This window comes from Trichosurus vulpecula, chromosome 4 (genome assembly GCF_011100635.1).
Source record: "Trichosurus vulpecula isolate mTriVul1 chromosome 4, mTriVul1.pri, whole genome shotgun sequence".
NCBI classification, from domain to species: Eukaryota; Metazoa; Chordata; class Mammalia; order Diprotodontia; family Phalangeridae; genus Trichosurus; species Trichosurus vulpecula.
This window is the reverse complement of record NC_050576.1, coordinates 20,115,349-20,135,137: the sequence shown is the minus strand read 5'-3', so window position 1 is coordinate 20,135,137 and position 19,789 is coordinate 20,115,349. Positions and strand designations below refer to the sequence as shown.

Here is a 19,789-nt window from a genome sequence, read left to right as displayed (position 1 = left end):
TTAAATCCAATTCACTTCTAAGTCATGGTGTTAACTTTCCTGATGGCATGTTCCTCTATGACAACGAAGGACAAACAATAATACTTAGCACTGTCTTTGGCACATAGGAGGTACTTAATAAATGTTCATTTACTGACTGAAATGATTTGCTCCAAGTCTCCTGACTGCTCAGATGGGAATCCTGGACTAGAAAGAAAACTTCTGACTCCTAATTGAGTTTTCTGTCGCCCCCAGATTCTCGCAAGGAGGGAAGTGTTGCTTCATCCTTTGAACTTGTGTCTCTAGTACCTGGCGTATAGTAGGCACATAATAAGTACTTCATTTGATTCCCATGATGCTAAATGGCTCCTAAGAATGCTACTTTTGATACAAGGGATGTTCCATTCTGGGTGCTACTTTAAGGGGAACCTGAATGTGTCTATTCTAGGGGTTTAAACTGAGAGCTGTGGATGACTCTCAGTAGTCGTTGCTAGGGATCTGCACAACCATATTTGTTCCATGGATCCTTATTCTGATCTTTAGCTTAAGCAAGATATGAGACAGTATACTAGACAAGGAAATAGAACTTTTAACCATTCCTTGACTTTCAGAACATAGACCTCCTGAGGGAGAAGCAAATAGGGGTCCCTGGAGATAGAGCCCTGGGCTTAGAGTCAGGATAACCTTCATTTAAATCCCTCCTCAGAAACTCCCTACCTGTGAGGCCATGAAGAAATTCCTTAATTTCTTTCAGCCTCAGTTTCCACATCTGTAAAATGAGGGGCTTGGACTTTATTGCCTCCAAGATGCCTTCCATTTCTAAATCTAAAGACTTTAGAACCTTCCGTAGATTTAATTAATAAGGTTTTCTTCATTTAAGTATTTCTATTTTGAAATCTATGGAGATTTATCATATTTAATAAGATACAAATACATTTTAAAATGTTACTTTTGTTGTCACATACATTTTCAATAAAAATAGTTATAGTATAGTAAAATAATAATAATAGCAATTAATAACTGATGTTTTCATAAAGGCTTACAGAGCACTTAATGTTTGTTTACCCATTTGATCCTCAATACAACCGTATGTAGTAAGGGCTATTATCCCCATTTTACAGGTGAACACACAGAGGCTGAGAGAAATTATATGATTTGCTCAAGGTCACTTGGGTAGTAAGTACCTGAGGCATGATTTGAACTCACATCTTCCTGAATCCTAATTCTATACTGTGCTAGATAGCAACTAATATCATATGAGGAGCTGAAAAAATGTTGATGTTAAAAAGGGGTCCACATGAGTGTGAAAAATGGTCATCACTGCTCTATTCCAATGAGAATTGAAAGAATATGATATAAGTAAAACATATGGCAAACTTTCAAGCTCTCTATCCATGAGAACTCTTCTGGGTAGAATTCTACATGGGTGCATAGTCTGGCACCATTACTGTACCTTGGATCTCTGGATAAATGGCCATATACAGCAGTGCCCACCTCAGGGTGGTTGATGTTGTCTCTGTTCCAGCTAAAAAGAGGTCAAGGGTGCAGACAACCAAGTTTTCTTCAGTAAAACTAGAATGGATGTTATCCTTAAATGAAAAAGGCAAAGATAAGTTGGTTAATCCCAAAAGAATAATTATGGCTCTTTGCAAGCATGAGGAACTGCACCCTCAATGGGGCCTTGGGAAGGTCAAGTTGGCAGATCCTGGGCTTCTCTTTAATACCCAAGAATGCAGTAACTGTTCCTAAGAATTATAGGTCAAATTTCTTTTTTTCTTTGAAATATCATTTATTCCAATTACATGTAAAGACAATCTTAAACCTTCATTTTTAATATAAAATGTTGAGCCCCAATTTTTTCTCTTCTTCCTATCATTCCCCACTGACTAAGATGGTAAGCAATTTGATATTTGTTATATATATATATATGTGTGTAAACATATATATATATACATATATATGTGCATATATATACATATATGTGTACGTATATTTACATATATATATGAATTCAGGTAAAACATATTTCCATGTTATTCATGTTGTGAAGGAAGGAACAGAGCAGGGTGGAGCCAAGAAGGTGGCTGGAAAGCAGGGACTTCCCTAAAACTTTCCCCCAGGACCCTCCAAACACCTGTAAAAAATGGCTCTGAACAAATTCTAGAACTTCAGAACCCATGAAGTAGCAGAGGAAAGGAGGGCTCGAGCCCAGTACAGCCTGGATGGTCACTGGGTAAGGTTTATCACACCGTGCTGGTAGCGAAACAGAGAGCAGCCCAGAATGGGGTGCACCCGGATCAACCAGACCAGGAGCCAGGCAGAAGAGGCCCTAGTGCCCTGAATCATTGAGCTGTGGCAGTTACCAGACATCTCAACCCACAAACACCAAAGAAACACAGAAGGTTAGTGGGAAAAACTGAGGGGACAGAGAGGAGTTCGTGGTTGGGCCACCGCCCCGGTGGTGGCAGAGGTGATGCAGCTCTGAGGCTGCTTCCAGAGCTAGAGCTACAGTTGCTTCTGGCCCCAGGCCTACCTGGTGGGAGGAATTAAGTGGTGGATCAGAGCAGGAGTGCAGAGCCTGCTTAGATCTGAATTGCGTTTGGGGTTGGCGGTTCTTGGGGGAGGAGGAGTGCTGGTGTGGCAGACTTTGCTGTGTAGAAATATCTCTGAAAACAACAGCACAGCCCCTCAAGCTTAGGACAAAGTACTCTGTACTCTACAAGCAGTCGTACCCTGACAAAAAGCTTAAGGGTCAAGTAACTGTCTGGGAACATGAACAGGCAGTGAAAACAAACTCAGATTCAAACTCAGATTTCAGAATCTTTCTTTGGTGACAAAGAAGACCAAAACATACAGCCAGATGAAGTCAACAAAGTCAAAGAGCCTACATCAAAAGCCTCCAAGAAGAATATGAACTGGTCTCCTGCCAAGGAAGAGCTCCAGAAGGATTTGGAAAAGTAAGTTTGAGAAGTAGAGGAAAAATTGGGAAGAGAAATGAGAATCATGTGAGAAAACCATGAAAAAGAAGTCAATGACTTGCTAAAGGAGCTGCAAAATATACTGAAGAAAATAACTCCTTAAAAAATAGACTAACTCAAATGGCAAAAGAGCTCCAAAAAGCCAATGAGAAGAAGAATTCCTTGAAAGGCAGAATTAGCCAAGTGGAAAAGGAGGTCCAAAAGACCACTGAAGAAAGTAATACCTTAAAAATTAGGTTGGAGCAAGTGGAAGCTAGTGACTTTATGAGAAATCAAGATATTATAAAACAGAAACAAAGGAATGAAATAGCGGAAGACAATGTGAAATATCTCATTGGAAAAACCACTGACCTGGAGAATAGATCCTGGAGAGATAATTTAAAAATTATTGAACTACCTGAAAGCCATGATCCAAAAAAGAGCCTAGATATTATCTTTCAAGAAATTGTCAAGAAAAACTGCCCTGATATTCTAGAGTCAGAGGGTAAAATAGAAATTGAAATAATTCACCAATTGCCTCCTGAAAAAGATCCCCAAAAGAAAACTCCTAGGAAAATTGTTGCCAAATTCCAGAACTCCCAGATCAAGGAGAAAATACAGCAAGCATCCCTAAAGACACAATTTGAATATTGTGGAAACATAATCAGGGTAAACCAAGATCTAGCAGTTTCCACCTTAAAGGATCGAAGGGCTTGGAATATGGTATTCTGGAGGTCAATGGAGCTAGGTTTAAAACCAAGAATCACCTACCCAGCAAAAATGAGTATCATGCTCCAAGGCAAAATTGAACTTTCAATAAAATAGAGGCCTTTCAAGCTTTCTCAGTGAAAAGACCAGAGCTGAATAGAAAATTTGACTTTCAAACATAAGAATAAAGAGAAGCATGAAAAGGTAAGCAAGAAAGAGAAATCATAAGGGACTTACTAAAGTTGAACTGTTTTGTTTAGACATGGAAATTCATGAGACCTCAGTATTAGGGTAGCTGAAGGGAATATGTATATATATATACACATATATATTATATATATGTATATATATGCATATGTATATGCATATACAAAGGGCACAGGGTGGGTTGAGTATGAATTGATGATATATAAAAAAATAAAATAAAATTAAGGGATGAGAGAAGAGTATATTGAGAGAGGGAGAAAGGGAGAGATAGAAAGGGATAAATCATCTTGCATAAAAGTGGCAAGAAAAAGCAGTTGTGTTGGAGGGGATGACGGGGCAGATGAGGGGGAATGAGTGAATCTTGCTCTCATTGGATTTGACCTGAGGAGGGAATAGCATACACACTCAATTGGGTATCTTACCCCATAGGAAAGAAGGAGGAAGGAGATATAAAGGGAGGATGACAGAAGGGAGGGCAGATAGGGGGAGGAGGTAATTAAAAGAAAACATTTTTGAAAAGGGACAGGGTCAAGGGAGAAAATTAAATAAAAGGGGATAGGATAGGAAGGAGCAAAATATAGTTAGTTTTTCACAGCATGAGTATTGTAGAAGGGTTTTGCATAATGACACACATGCAACCTCTGTTGAATTGCTTACCTTCTTATGGAGGGTGGGTGGGGAGGGAAGAGGGGAGAGAATTTGGAACTCAAAGTTTTAAAAGCAGATGTTCAAAAAAGTTTTTGCATGGAACTAGGAAACAAGTTATACAGGAATGGGGCACAGAAATCTATCTTGCCCTACAAGAAAGTAAAGGAAAAGAGGATCAGAGGAGTGGGGTGACAGAAGGGAGGGCTGACTGGAGAATGGGGCAATCAGAATATATGCCATCTTGGAGTGGAGGAGGGGAGGGTAGAAATGGGTAGAAAATTTGTAATTTAAACTCTTGTGGAAATCAATGCTGAAGACTAAAATTATCAAACAAACAAACAAACAAACAAACAAATAAATAAATAAATGAATAAATGAATGAATGAATGAATGAATAAATATATAAATAAATAAGATTGGTCAGAAAAAAAAAGAATGAACAGAACAAAAGGAAGAAAATCATAAAATAATAGTAATAAAAAGAAAGAAAATAGTATATTTTGACTTGCATTCAGATTTTATCAGTTCTTTCTCTGGATGTGAAACATTTTCCATCATGAGTTTTTTGGACTTTTCTTGGATCATTGTATTTTTGTGAAGAGCTAAGTCAATCCTAGTTGATCATTGCACAGCATTGCTGATACTGTGTACAATGTTCTCCTGGTTCTGCTCACTTCACTTTGCATCAGTGCATTTAAGTGTTTCCATATTTTCTGAAATGCACCTTGTCCTTTCTTATTGCACAATAGAACTCCATTACATTTGTATGTCACAACTTGTTTAGCCAGTTTCCAGATGAGGGGCATCTCCTCTATTTCTGATTCTTTGCCATCACAAAAAACAGCTGCTATAATATTTTCATACTTTCTGTCCTTTTCCCTTTTTATTACCTCCTTGGGATATAGACCTACTAGTGGTATTTCTGTATCAATGGGTATGCACAGATTAATTACCTTTGGGCGTAGTTCCAAATTGCTCTCCAGAATGGATGGATCAGTTCCCAACTCCACCAACAGTACGTTAGATTCCCTAATTTCCTCCTTTCTCTGTAGCATTTATCATTGACCTTTTCTTTCATATTAGCTAGTCTGATAGGTGTGAGGTGGTACCTCAGAGTTAATTTAATTTGCATTTTTCTAATTAATAGTGATTTAGAGTATTTTTTTCGTATAACTATAAATAGCTTTGATTTCTTCATCTGAAGACTGCTCATTCATATCCTTTGACCATTCATCAGTTGGAAAATGACTTGTATTCTTATCAGTTTTTCTCAATTATCTATATATTTGATCAATGAGGCCTTTATCAGAGACAATGGCTATAAAAATGGTTTCCAAGCTTTCTGCATTCCTTCTAATCTTGGTTGCATTGGTTTGGTTTGTGCAATCCCTTTTTAATTTACTAGAATCAAAATCATCCATTTTGCATCTTATGATGCTCGCTCTCTATTTCTTGTTTGATTATAAATTCTTCCCTTCTCTATAGACCTGACAGGTAAATTGTTCTTTGCTCTCCTAATTTACTCCTGGTATCACCCTTTTTGTCTAAATTGTGTACCTATTTTTACTATAACTTGTTATATAGTGTAAGATGTTGTGTTTTACCTAGTTTTTGTTTTCCAGTTTTCCTGTCAGTTTTTGTCAAATTGTGAGTTCTTATCCGAGAAGCCGGGTGATTTTAGGTTTATTGAACACTAGGCTACTGTGGTCATTTACTGCTGTGTCTTGTGTAGCAGTTCCATTGATCCACAAATCTGTTTCTTAGCCAGGACCAGATAGTTTTGATGGTTGATGCTTTATAATATATTTTGGGATCTGGCACAACTAGGCCACCTTCTTTTGCCTCAATAAAAAATTCCTTTAATATTCTTGACCTTTTGCTTTTGCAGATAAATTAAGTTGCTACTTTTTCTAGCTCTACAAAATGATTTTTTTAGTAGTTTGATTGGTATGGCACTTAATAAGTAAATAATTTTAGGCTGAGTTGTTATTTTGATTATATTGATTTGGCTTACACGTGAGCAACTAATATTTTCCCAGATGTTTAGATCTAATTTCATTTGTGTGGAAAGTGTTTTGTAATATGTGTTCATAGAGTTCCTGTGTTTGTATTTGCAAGTAGGCTCCCAACTAATTTGTGATCTCTCTTTCTACCTCTTGCCGTTGCCCTTTGTTGGTAATGTGTGTGTGTATATACATGTATATGTGTGTGTGCGTATGTTTATATGTGTTTGTATGCACACACATACATATTTATATTATGTATGTGTATAATCTTGATGAGCTATGTAGGTTTATTGTGTATCCTGCAACTTTGCTAAAGTTGTTAATTATTTCTGATAGTTTTTTCAGTTTATTCCTTAGAATTCTGTAAGTATATGATTATATCATCTGCAGAGTCAAAATTTTGTTCCCTCATTGCCTCTTTTAATTCCTTAATTTCTTTTTTTCCTTTTATTGCCAATAACATTACTAATATAATATTGAATAAGAATGGTGATAATGGGCATCGTTTTTCACCCCTAATCATATTGTGAAGGATTTTAGCTTATCCTTATTATAGATTATGTTTTTTTGATGGTTTCAGATAAATACTACTTATCATTTTAAAGAAAACTCTCTTTATTCCTATACTTTTTAGTGTTTTTTTTAATAGGAATGGGTGTTGGATTTTGTGAAAAGCTTTTTCTGCATCTATTGAGATAATTACATGATTTCTGCTGGTTTTATTATTGATATCGTCGAGTATCTTGGCAACTTTCCTAACCTTGAACCAGCCCTGCCTTTCTGGTATAGATCCCACCTGCTCCTACTGTATGAACTTTGTGATATATTGCTGTAATACCCTTGTTTGTATTTTATCTAAAGTTTGTGTATTAATATTCATTAGGGAAATTGACCTATAGGTTTCTTTCTCTGTTTTAGATGTTCTTGGCTTAGGTATCAACACCATATCTGTGTCACAAAAAGAATTTGGTAGGACGCCTTTATTTTTTACCTATTTTCCTACATAGTTTCTATGGTAGCGGAATTAATTGTGCCTTGGTAGAATTCACTTGTAAATTCATCTGGACCTGGAGATTTTTTTCTTACAGAGTCCATTGATTTTTCTATTATTTTTTCCTAAAATAGGATTATTTAAGAATTTTCTTTCATCTTTTAATCTAGGCAATTTATATTTTTGTAACTATATATTTCACTGAGATTGTGAGATTTATTGGCAGACATTTGGGCAAAATAGCTCATAATTATTCCTTTAATTGCATTATCTTTGATGGTAAAATAACCCTTTTAAATTTGATAACAGTAATTTGGTTTTTTTCTTTCTTTTTTAATCAAATCAACTAATGTTTTGTCTATTTCTTTTTTCTTTTTCATAAAACCAGCTCTTAGTTTTATTTATTCATGTTCTTACTTTCAATTTTCTTAACTTATCCTTTGATTTTCAGGATTTTCAGTTTGGTGTCATTTGGGGATTTAAAATTTATTTTTTTGTCCAGCTTTTTTAGTTGCATATTCAATTCATTGACCTTCTCTTCCTCTGCTTTACTGATATAAGCAATTAAAGATATGAATTTTCCCCTAAGTCCTGCTTTGGTTGCACCCATAGATTTTGGTATGTTGTTTCATTATCATCATTTTATTTGTTGAAATTAATGATTGTTTCTATGATTCATTCTTTGATCCACTCATACTTTAGGAATAGATTATTTAGTTTCCAATTGATTTTTAATCTATCTTTCTATGATCCTTTAATAAATGCATTTTTATTGCATTCACATTCTAAAAAGGAAGCATTTAGTATTTCTACCTTTCTCCATTGAATTCTGAAGTTTTTATACCCTAATACATGGTCAGTTTTTGTGTAGATGCCACTTATAGCTGCGAAAAATGTATATTATTTTCTATCTGCATTCATTTTCTCCAGAGATCTATCATATCTCACTTTTTGAAAATTCTATTCACCACATTAATTTTTTTCTTGGTTAGATATTTCTAGTTCTGAGAGGGTAATGTTGAAGTCCTCTACTCCTATAGTTTTACTGTTTATTTTATCCTCATTTAACTTCTCCTTCTAAAAAAATGTAGATGCTGTACCATTTGGTACATACATTTTTAGTATTGATATTCATTTTCTATGGTACCTTTTAGCAAGATGTAGTTTCCTTCCTTGTCTCATTTAATTCAATTTAGTTTTTGCTTTTGCTTTGTCTGAAATCCTGGTTGTTACTCCTGCTTTTCTTAAACTTCAACTGGAACATTATATATTCTGCTTCAGCCTTTTACATTTACTCTGTGTGTGTGTGTGTGTGTGTGTGTGTGTGTGTGTGTGTGTATGCTTCAAACGTGTTGCTTATAAATAACATTTTGTAGGATTCTGGGTTGTAATCCATTTTACTATCTGCTTCTGTTTTATGGGAGAGTTTATCCTATTCATATTAACAGTTATGGTTACTAACTGTGTATTTTCCCCCTGTTTATACTTTTTTCTCTCTCCCCTTTCACCCTTTTCCTCCTCAACAGTGTTTTGCTTCTGCCCTCTGCCTTCCTCAGTGTGACTTCCTTCTATCAGTACCACTTCTTCTTGTCCCCCTCCCCTCCTCCTTCCCTATATGGTAAGATAGATTTCTATACCCAACTGAGTGTGTATTTTATTCCCTCTTTGAGCCAAATCAGATGAGAGTAAGTTTCAAACAATGTTCTTCCCTCCCTTCTTTCCCTCCACTATAATCAATCTTTTGCACTTTTTCATGTGATGTAACTTGCTCCATTCTGCCTCTCTATTCCCTCTTGTCCCAGTGCAATCCTCTTTTTTATCCATTAGGTTTTTTTTATATCATCCCATAAGTCAACTTATACCCACACTCTCTGTCTATGTACATTCCTAACTGCTCTGATAGAGATACCATTCTTAACAGTTGAAAGTATCATCTGCCTATGTAGGGATGTAAACAGTTTAACCTTATTGAATGAAATGTTTTTTTTTTCCTTTCTTGTCTACCTTTTTATGCTTTTCTTGAATCTTGTATTTAAAAATCAATTTTTCTGTTTTACTCTGGTCTTTTCATCAGGAATATTTGGAAGTCCCCTCTTTCCCTGAATGTCCATTTTTTCTTTTGAAAGATTATGCCCAGTTTTGCTCAGTAGTTAATTCTTTGTTGTAATACAAGCACCTTTGCCTTCCAGAATATCATATTCCAAGTCCTATGATCCTTCAATGCAGAAGCTGCTAAATCCTGTGTAATCCTGACTGTGACTCCTTGATAATTGAATTGTTTCTGCCCTTCTCAGCATTTTGACATTGTTGTCCTGTTTTGAGTTTGTTTTGATTTTCCACGTTGCCACTGTAGCTATCTATGGCCAGACTTTTTTTTTAATTTTTGCTTTTTAAGCCTATATTGTAATTATTCAAAGCGGAACTCTACTCCTGGGGCACAGGTGACATGATCCCAAGCTTCTTGTGCTAGAGGCCTGTTGCGTGGAGCTTGGGGGAGGAGGGCTGTCAGCAGTGGCACTGGAAGTGTCTACCTTATTAATACCTTTTGACCAGACTTTAGGGGCTTGCAGCTCACTTGTTACATCCTGGGTACAGGCCTCACAGCCTGCCTGCAGTGCCACTAGCCTGCTGAGCTGTGCTGGGGCTAGGACTTCCCACTGCCTTGCCCTTACAGTGGTCCCATTTGACCCAAGTGAGAAAGGTCTGTCCTGTAATCCTTCTAAGTTATTTTGGCCTGGAAAGGTGTTTGAAACATTCCTTTTGTGGATTTTGTCACACCAGAATTTGTTTTGTTGCTTGATTTAAAGTTATTTCCAGGGAAACTGGGGGCTTTCTGCCTTTTTTATGCCATCTTGGTTCCACCTGTGAGAGCTCCAATTTCTCTTGGGTTGGGAGGCTTACTGTGAGTACTTTTCTCACCAAACCCATGCAGCTATGTAGGATCTGTGTTTTAACAGGTGAGAAAACTGAAGCTCAGAGAGCATGGGTGAATTGCCCGGAGTCACAGTACTAATAAATGATGGAACTGGCCCATGAATCCTGGCCCCTGACCAAAATCTGCCAGTCTTTGCTACACCATGCCACTGCTCAGCTCTGTGTGCATGCACTCCCATTTCCAACTGTGCCCCCACCAGTACTACACACTGAAAAGAACTGGCATGGGTGCCACCTTTTTCGAAAGTGATTTCGAGACCAAGGGATTTTTCTATCATCTGACCAGGATGTGTGCTGGTGCCTTAGTGTGCTAGAATCATAAAAAGTCTATATTTGTTTGTATTCAATTCTTTCTCTTCCTCCTTCTGCTCTTTCTTTTTTCCTTCTCCTTTTCTCTCTCTTCCTCCTTCACTTTCTCTCTTTCGAATCTTCCCCTCCTCTTCCACCTCATTTCCTTTATCTTTCTTTTCCTTCTCCTTATTATCATTCTCATTATTTTCATTTCTCCTCTACTAAAGACCTATCTACATGCCTGTTGGGAGCTGCTGATATTTCTTCTTCTGGCAGGAATGAAGCTGGTTGTAAAATGGAGAATAATGATAGCTAGCATTTGAATACTGTACCTACCATGTACCAAACGCCATGATAAGGGTTTCACTAATAGAATTTCCTTTGATAATCACAACAAGCCTCTGAGATAAAACCTATTATTATCCCAATTTTCGGATTGAGAAAGCTGAAGTAAAGAGAGATTTCGTGACTTTCTCTGCATCACACAGCTAGTGTGTGAGATCACATTTGAGCCTGGGGTTTCTGACAACAAGTCCCATGCTCCAGCCATGGCAGTGTAGTTGCCTGGATGAACTTCCTTATTTTCTTTCTTAGAGGCTTTGGATGTAGGAGCTTGGACTTTGCTGTCTTCTGAGTGTATGCTTTGATCTTCCCTGTCCCCATAATAGCTTTCTATAGTCAGAGTCTTTTTTCCTGTTCTTTGCTCATTTTGGTAGGCTATTACTTGACTTTTAACTGTTTCTTAAAATGGGACTCTACTTCCAGGGTGGAGGGCACACTGTCCCTAGCTTCAGGGGTTTTGTGCAGCTGTTTTCAGAGATACTTCTGGGGACCTGTAAGTTTTCAGTTCTTCCAAAATGGTATGAACTAAGGAAAGGTGTTTACTTCTCTCCTGGCCTGTGCTTCTGTCTGAAAGTGACCACAAACACCCCTTTTTGCCCTGGCACTGTGAGAAGGGTTTCCTCTCTACTGCTGCCACAAACTCTGCTATGCTAATGCTCCTCCTCAACCTAGGATGGCCACCCAGTGCTACGATCTCATCCAAGTGTGAGCAATGCAAGAGTCCTGCCTCAGTGCTAACAAAGAGACCCCTATAATCTCCCTCTTACCTACTGTTTGACCCCCTTACCATTTGTGGGCTGGAAGCCCTGGAAGTAGACACTGTGACTGTGGCCATGGCCTCAGCTTCCTCTACTAATTCAATCACTGCCAAGGCCTGCTCCTGGACTACTGGGGCCAGGCTGTGGTGGAGTAGCCTGCGTTGGACTGTGCTCCACTCCCACCCCGGCATGACCTTTGAACTTGTCCCTGGTGTCTGTGGGCAGAAAGGTCTGTAAATTGCCACAGCTGCCAGAAATTCAGTTGCCCCAAGGCCTGTTTTGGCTTTGCTGGGTCCTGGTCTGTGCTGCACTGCACTGCACTCCTCTCTCAGCCTGGTGCAACAGACCTTTCATGCTTACCTTGTAAGTTGTCTTGCTTTGGAAATTAATTTCACTCCATCTTTTTATGGGTTCTGCTGCTCTAGAATGTGTTTAGAGTCATTTTTAAAGGTATTTGGAGGGTTCTGGAGGAGAGTACTGGCCAGTCCCTATGTTAACTCCACCATATTAGCTCTGCCCTGCTTGACGACCTACCTTTAGTTCTAGATTCATCCCTCACCTATTTCATGCTCTTAAAATAGAGCCCTAAATCAAAAGAGTAGGATTCATATGCCCAGGCTCCATGATTGTTGGGCCAAATCCTTTAATCTCTTATGGTTTCAGTTTCCTTATCTGGGAAATGTTGATAATGCCTGTGATAGATACCTCATGGCACTGCTTGGAGAGGGGAAGCCTTGAAGTACCATAGGCACCTAAGCAGTAGTTTTGTTGTCATTTCCTAGAATTATTCTTTTCCCAGGTTGGGTACATATTCTACCACAATTGATTCATTCTTTTAATAAAAAGACAACCAATCATATTGAAATGCTTTACAATTTGTCAATTGCTTTTCCCATAATCCTGTGATGTAGGTAGGTAGTGCCAATAATATCCTACCCATTTTCCTAATGAAGGTCCTCAGACTTAGAGAAATGACTTGTTTCCAGGTAAATGTGGCTGATGAATTCAGGATGTGGATTTCAAATAGAGGTTTGGCAGTATTGAACTATACAGGGCATGATGACACAATCTCGAATTGGGAACGGAACTCCAATGGTGTGAAACTAAAAATGAAATGTACCCAATAAACCATATGTAAGGATCCCTGAGGGCTACATATTGACTTACGTTATCTGTGTTCTAATGTATTTTTTATTTATTTTGTTAAGTATGTCTAAATTGCATTTAACCTGAATTTATAGTACTCAGAGGTGACATGGGCTGCAAGGCTCCCCACATGTTTGACTATTGCACATATTCCTAAAGGTGGTTGTATTTTGATTGTGGATATAAAATTGATAATTTAACGTATTTTTATAGTATTGTGAATATACAGGCAATAATTCTGGAGAGAGTTAGGGTAGATAGAGTATGGATAAGAAAAGTGAGGTGCAGAGAGATAAATTCATAGGAATGAAATATCAGGGCCAAGACTTACTCTCTGTCAAAAGAGGTTCTAATGAAAAGGATATTCGACTTGGAGACAGAAAGAGCAGTGTTCAAATCCAGCCTCAGTTTCCTAATAGTCGTGTGACTGGAACAAATCAATTAACCTCTCTTTACCTGAGTTTCCACTTTATATAATCAGGGGGTTAAACTCAATGAGCCCTATGGTCCCTTCCAGTACTAAATAAAAAATAGTGAGCTTTCCATTACCAAGCTCTTTAAATCCAAGGATGATCATCGAAGGAAGATATTTACATTATGAGGCAGATGGAACATTTTAACACACTTATTCCCCAAACTCTGCACTTTGGGAGGTGGTAAACACAAAATGCACACTTTCTGTGTTATCTGCATTACCTTGGACAGCTCCTTCAGGTAAGCATCAATAAAGTCCCGGGTCTCCTCTGGGTTTAGGTCTTCCTTATGTTGTTTGATCACACCTTTTACAAAAGACTCTAGCTTCCTCCATTCTCTAAAGAATTTCTGGTGAGGTCCTGGCAGGAATTTCATTATTGAAGGAAACATGTTGAAGAGCTAAATATAAAAGAGGACAGGGAGGAGGGATGAGTGTTAGTTCCTCTTAGGCTGCCCCATCTCTTCATCTTCCTCACCACAAGTCAGGCCAGAGTTCCTGACTTTTTTATATCATGGAATTTACCCTAATTCTGTGTCTAACCACTCCTGAAACCCACCCTCCCTGTACCCTCTGTCTATCCTCATATTCTTGTTCTCCCAGCACTCAGGCTGGCATCCAGCCATCTTTGTTTCATACACAAACCCCTTCCTTGGCCATGTCCTGGTGTGCTAAATAACTCTTTTGAGATGTCACCAGTGTAGGCAGCCTCACAAACTGCAGAGAAGGAGGGGAGAGATTCTTTCTAGGGAAACTGATAGCACTTGGGCCCTTAAATAAGCCCCTGTTAGCTCTAAAGAATTCCCTTCTGTTGAATTTCCATTTTGTTCCTCTTAGGGAAATGAGACCTAATGTTAGTCATTTTCCATCATTTTCTTCCAAAGCTAGACTCCTGAGGAGTTAAGTGAAATCATGAGCCAGATAGAGTCAGATTCAGGAAGACCCGAGTTAGAATTCTGCCTCAGACCCTTATTAGCTGTGGGAGAAATCATCAATTTCTCTCAGCCTCAGTTTCCTTATCTGTAAAATGAGGGTAATGATAGCAACTTTCTCAAAGGTCATTGTGAGGATCTAAAGAAATCAGTCAATAAACAAGTATTTAATAAGCACTTACTATGTGCCAGGCACTGTCATAAGGACTAACTAAACATAGAAAGGGTAAAAAGTGCCAGTCCCTGTCCTCAAACATTGTAGTGGGAGAGATACCAGTACATGCAAGATATAAGCAGAGTGGCTGAAAGGCAGTCTCAGAGGGGAAGGTGCTAGCAGCTGGAGGGACTGAGAAAGACATCCTGCAGTAGAAGGTGAAATTGAGCTGATTCCTGAAGGAAGCCAAGAGGTAGAGGTGGGAAGGGAGAGCATTTCTGGCATGAGGGACAGCCAGTGCAAAGGCACTGAAGTGGGAGCTAAAAGCTGTTTAGAAACCTTAAACGTAAGCGCTTGAATCCATGTCTCTCTGATTGTGTCTCTTCTTTCTATCTGTCTCTCTCATCCTGTTTCTCTAGCTGTCTGTCTGTGTCTTTTGTGTTTGTCTCTGAACCTCCCTGCCTTCCTCCTTCCCACTCTTTTCCCTCTCCTCTCCCCTCCCCCCCTTGCCCTCTAGAGGTGATGATAAAATTCCTGGTTTCCCTTAAACTTTTCTCAAGAGACAGCTTCTACATGAAGCCTTTCCTGGTCCTCATGCCTTCTAATGCACCTAATACTAAAACTTTTCTCATTGTATTTATTTCTTTGCACTTACACTCAGTTGAGGGCATGTTATCTCCTTCTACAGAATATTAACTACCCAAGGTCAGGGGCTGTCATTTTTGTCACTGTATCCTCATCTCCTAGCACAGTACTTGGCACACAGTAGGTGCTTAATAAACGTTTGTAAATTCATAATCTTGGTAAAGATCTTAGAAAAACTTTCAAACTGTATAGAAATTTGTTTCCCATTGTTTGGAGGTGTCCTAGAAAAACATTGGTACCCCAAGCATGTTCTTCCATGTCAATGTTTATAAAAATCTTGTTTTTTCCTCTCCCCTTTTGAATCTTTTTTTACTGCTCAGAGGAAGTCACTCACAAGCTGACTTAGCTCCTGCCAGTCTCTCACAGCCATGCTTCTTTTCACGGAGGAAGTACAGAGTCAAATAGAGGCTGATCTTGCCCTGCCTAGGAAGAGATGGTCTGTTACCTGGCACTCCCATCTGGCTTCAAGGACCATGACATCATCCAAACTCTTCAACAGTTGCCGAAACTGAGAATCATGGTAGTCAAAGCGATGTCCAAAAGTAATGGAGCAGATGATGTTAGAAACAGCATTGTTGAACAGAAAGTGGGGGTTAAAGGGCTGTCCTGTTGACCAGAAGAGAAAGGGAACAGACTCCTCTTTATTTCACTCATGTTCTTTGAAGGAAACCAGCAGAATTTTCTACCTTTTTTTCCTCAACATTTTTTCCTCACCTCCCCACCCCCAGCACACATCTGCTTTATTATTATTGTCCCTGACCAGCTACTGCTTAGATAGAGAAAAGGAAAAGAACACACTCACTTTTTAATGTTTAGTCAAGACTTGGGATTTCATTAACGCATTTTGTTTCAACATAGGTTACCTATGGCTTTGGGCAAGTTATTTTTCTGATTTTGCCACCATGTATTATACATCAGTAAAATGAGGGGCTTGGATTAGATGACCTCTGAGAGCTCTTCTGGCCTCTATCCATGATTCTATATGTGATATATCATGTGCATGGATTCACAAAAGTGTGTCTCTCCGTGTAATGGGAGTGGGCACACACACGTATGTGTCAAAAAATGTGTGCATACACCCATTACTGCATACACCTGTGGGCTACTTGTGCACATGTGATCAGTAGAGCTGAAATGATGACTGGAGATACTGGGATGAAAAAAAAGATATGAGGAGATGAATAAGGAAAGAAGCCAGTAGAAGGTAAGTGTGTAAGGAAATAGATCTAGGGGCAGGAAGACCCAAACTACCTCAGACATTTACTTGCTAGGTGACCTTAGTTCTAGTGCCTTCCCACTGTTGATTATTTCCAGTTCCTCCTGTTGGGATTGTGTTTGTACATAGCTGTTTACATGTTGTCTCCCGCCTTAGACTAGGAGCAAATTGAGGACAGGGGCTTTCTTTTTCCTTTCTTTATATGCCTAGGATTTAGCACAGTGCCTAGAATATACTAGGCACATGGTATATACATATTGATTGACTGTGTAAACTTGGGCAAGTCACTTAACTGCTCTACTCAGTATTTTCATCTGCACAATGGGAGGGAAGGTTGGATTGATGGGTTCCAAGGTTCAGTCTTACCCCAAATCTATAATAATAAGAGGAAACAATGGAGGAGGAGAAGAAAGGGGGAGTGGAGGAGGATGGGAGGAGGAAGAGATGGAAAAAAAGAAGCATAGAAAGAGGAGGAAGAAGAGAAGAATAAATGTTTGCATTAACAATGTCATGAAAGAAATATAACTTGTACAAACTTATGAACTTGGATCTATGCGATATCAACAACATTCTAGGCTACCAATGATGATACCTGCTACCCACCTACTCACAGGCAGGTGATGGACTTAGGTTACACAATGCAATATATGTTTCCGGGCATGGCCAATGTAAGAATTTATTTTGCTTGACTATATGTATTTGTTACTAGGGTTTGGTTTTTTCCAGTGAGAGGAAGAAAAAAGATGAAAAGAAAATAAATGATTAATTTAAAAAGTCAAAATTAAAAATTGAAGATAGTAGTATGTATACATATGTACATGCATGTGTGTGTGTTTATTCTGAGGAGTAGAAAGAGGAGAACAAGGCAAAAGAGAAAAGAAGAAGGCAAGGAATGAGAGAGAAGGTACCTAGAAAAGGAAATAGGTGATTCAGTAAGTAGATAGGAAGAAGGATGATTAGGAAGAAAAAAGAGTTGGAGAAGTCAGCAGGAGAGAATAAAGGCAGAGGCCCATGTACACGTATATGCATAGGGAGTTCCTGGAGTGAACAGCCAAGGCAGGACTCCATGTCTGGCATTTGAAGAACTGACACATGTAGGGTCTATGTGTTGATGGCAGAAAATAATGATAATGGCATTCAAGAGGATGTACCATCAAGGGCTCCTTTCTTTTCTTACTGCCTCATATACACCCAGAGGACAATGCGGGGTCTTTATAGACCTTCCCAGGGGTTGGAGGCAGGGACATTTTGTCTATCTCTGGTCCAGGGATGTCTTCTCTTTCCCTGGTCCTCACATACTCAGTTATAGATTCTTTTTAATGATCCTTTCACCAAGAGGACAATCAGAAGCAATTGAAATTATCTCTGCCTGACCAGTGCTCACCTTTTTCTTCCCTTATAGCCTCAGTGAGATACCTGGCCTCCTCCCGGATCCGGTCTTCCAGGGTCTTCTTTCCCAAACCAAAGTTCCTTAGTGTCATTAGGGCAAATCTTCTTTGCTGTCTCCACTCTTGGCCATTAGACATTATTAAGCCTAAATAATAATAAAATATTTTATATAAATATTTCAAAAGATCTGTAATTTTACTAATGTGATTATTCCTTCTATCAGCAATGGAATTTTATTGAACAGGCACTTTAAAAAAATACCTACTATGTGCCAAACACTGCACTGGGTATACAAATAGTAAGGGCTCTAGTTCCTGCTTCCAAGGAACTCATACACCATTGGGGAAATACACTCAACGTTTGACTGTAGGGCACAGAAAATACTGAGAAGTCCTAAAGACAAAGGGAGATGTCAAGGCTCAGAGGTTCTGAGGGTCTATAATTAGACCATATATCTTGGAGTACGTAAATATGAGCTTCTGCTTTCCTCAGTCAGAGATGAGTGACTGCTGGCTGAGTTTCTGCTTTGGAGAAGACAGCTAAGGATTGGGCAGGAGCCCAAGTCCTAATCTGGATGGCCAGTTCTACTTTGAGTGGTCTAAATCATCTCATGTGACCCTTGTTGACTTTATCAGTGTCATGGTCCAGGCAGGACAGTAATGCCCTTGACCCATGTGTGTTGGATATGCTTGATGTTATCTGGAACTGATAAGGCCCCTGCACCTTGCTAACAATGCAATCTTGAACAGTCAACCCCATTTATCTCTACCCAAGAATGGGGGGTAGAAGATGGACCTTGAGATACTCCTTTCCCAAGAAGTGTCTTGCTTGAAGAACTTGAGAACTGAGGCCCACAGAAGGTAAGGGACTAACCCAAGGTCACACAAGTAAAACATGGCAGAGATGAGATTCAAAGTGAGACCCTGAGTCTCTAGAGTCTCTGGTCATTCTATTACTTCTTGCTCTCTCATAAGAGTATGCTTTCTACTCTAAGACTGGCTTCTTATGTACATCCTGTGAAGGCCCTACTTTTAGACAAGAAAGGCCTTTTGGAATGACATAGTCACCACAGTCCCTTATTCAGCTCAGGCCTGTGGGGGCCCAAACTGAGATGTCTTCACCTTCCTGACTCAAAGGCAGAATATCTCCTTGTTGAACTGATTTGTGAATGGCTGGTTTTCCCATGTCACAAGAGTCCTGTGTCACCAGCATATTAGAAAAGATCAAATAACAGAGAGAGGCAGTTTACAAGAGTGAAAGGATGTTAAAAATGCTGGTACCCTTAACAAAACAAAAAAGGAAAGAAGCAGAAAGGTGTGTCTGGGCCAAGAGAACCATGGGAACTCACAGTGGTTGGAGATTTCATATATTCCCTCAATAACCTGCAGTGAGTCATTATTTATTGTTAAGATAAAAAGAGCGAAGAGGAGCTAGCAGAAAGTCAGCAGAAATGTATTGATGGTGTCATGTGGAAGAGAGATTAGCTTTTTCTGCTTGGTCCCCAAGGGCCAAAGTAGGGGCAATCAGTGAAAGACATAATGAGGAGAACTGAAGTTGGAGGGAAGGGCAAAGTTCTGACCAGTTAGAATTGCCCCATGGTGTCATGTGGAAGAGAGATTAGCTTTTTCTGCTTGGTCCCCAAGGGCAAAAGTAGGAGAAATCAGTGAAAGACATAATGAGGAGAACTGAAGTTGGAGGGAAAATCAAAGTTCTGACCAGTTAGAATTGCCCTAGAGTATCATGGGCTTCTTTGAAAGATGGTGGGTTCCCCATTCATAGAGGTCTTCAAGCAGAGTCTAGATTACCATTTGTTTGGAATATTTAGACGGGATTCCAATTCAGATCCAGGCAGTCTTGGGCAACTACTAAGGTTCCTTATGCCTCTGAGAGCCCATGATTCTCTCAAATGTCAAAGTATGCACCCTGAGTCCTTTCACTCATTCATTCAACAAACTGTTTTTAGAAAATGAAGATGTGCTAAGTCTTGCATTAAGTGATGATATAGATATAGGCC

At 39.0% G+C, this 19,789-nt stretch overlaps 1 protein-coding gene across 1 annotated transcript in view; it reads right to left on the bottom strand.

Annotated features, from left to right (window-relative positions):
- Window positions 1-19,789, bottom strand: part of LOC118846152 (cytochrome P450 2J2-like) — a 37,588-nt gene that overhangs the window by 10,130 nt on the left and 7,669 nt on the right. The window contains exons 3-6 of the mRNA XM_036754396.1: window positions 17,771-17,920; window positions 15,616-15,776; window positions 13,664-13,840; window positions 1,433-1,568 (exon numbers count right to left, since the gene is read on the bottom strand). Coding sequence (XP_036610291.1) covers window positions 1,433-1,568; window positions 13,664-13,840; window positions 15,616-15,776; window positions 17,771-17,920 — 624 coding nt within the window. The remainder of the gene's footprint in view (window positions 1-1,432; window positions 1,569-13,663; window positions 13,841-15,615; window positions 15,777-17,770; window positions 17,921-19,789) is intronic.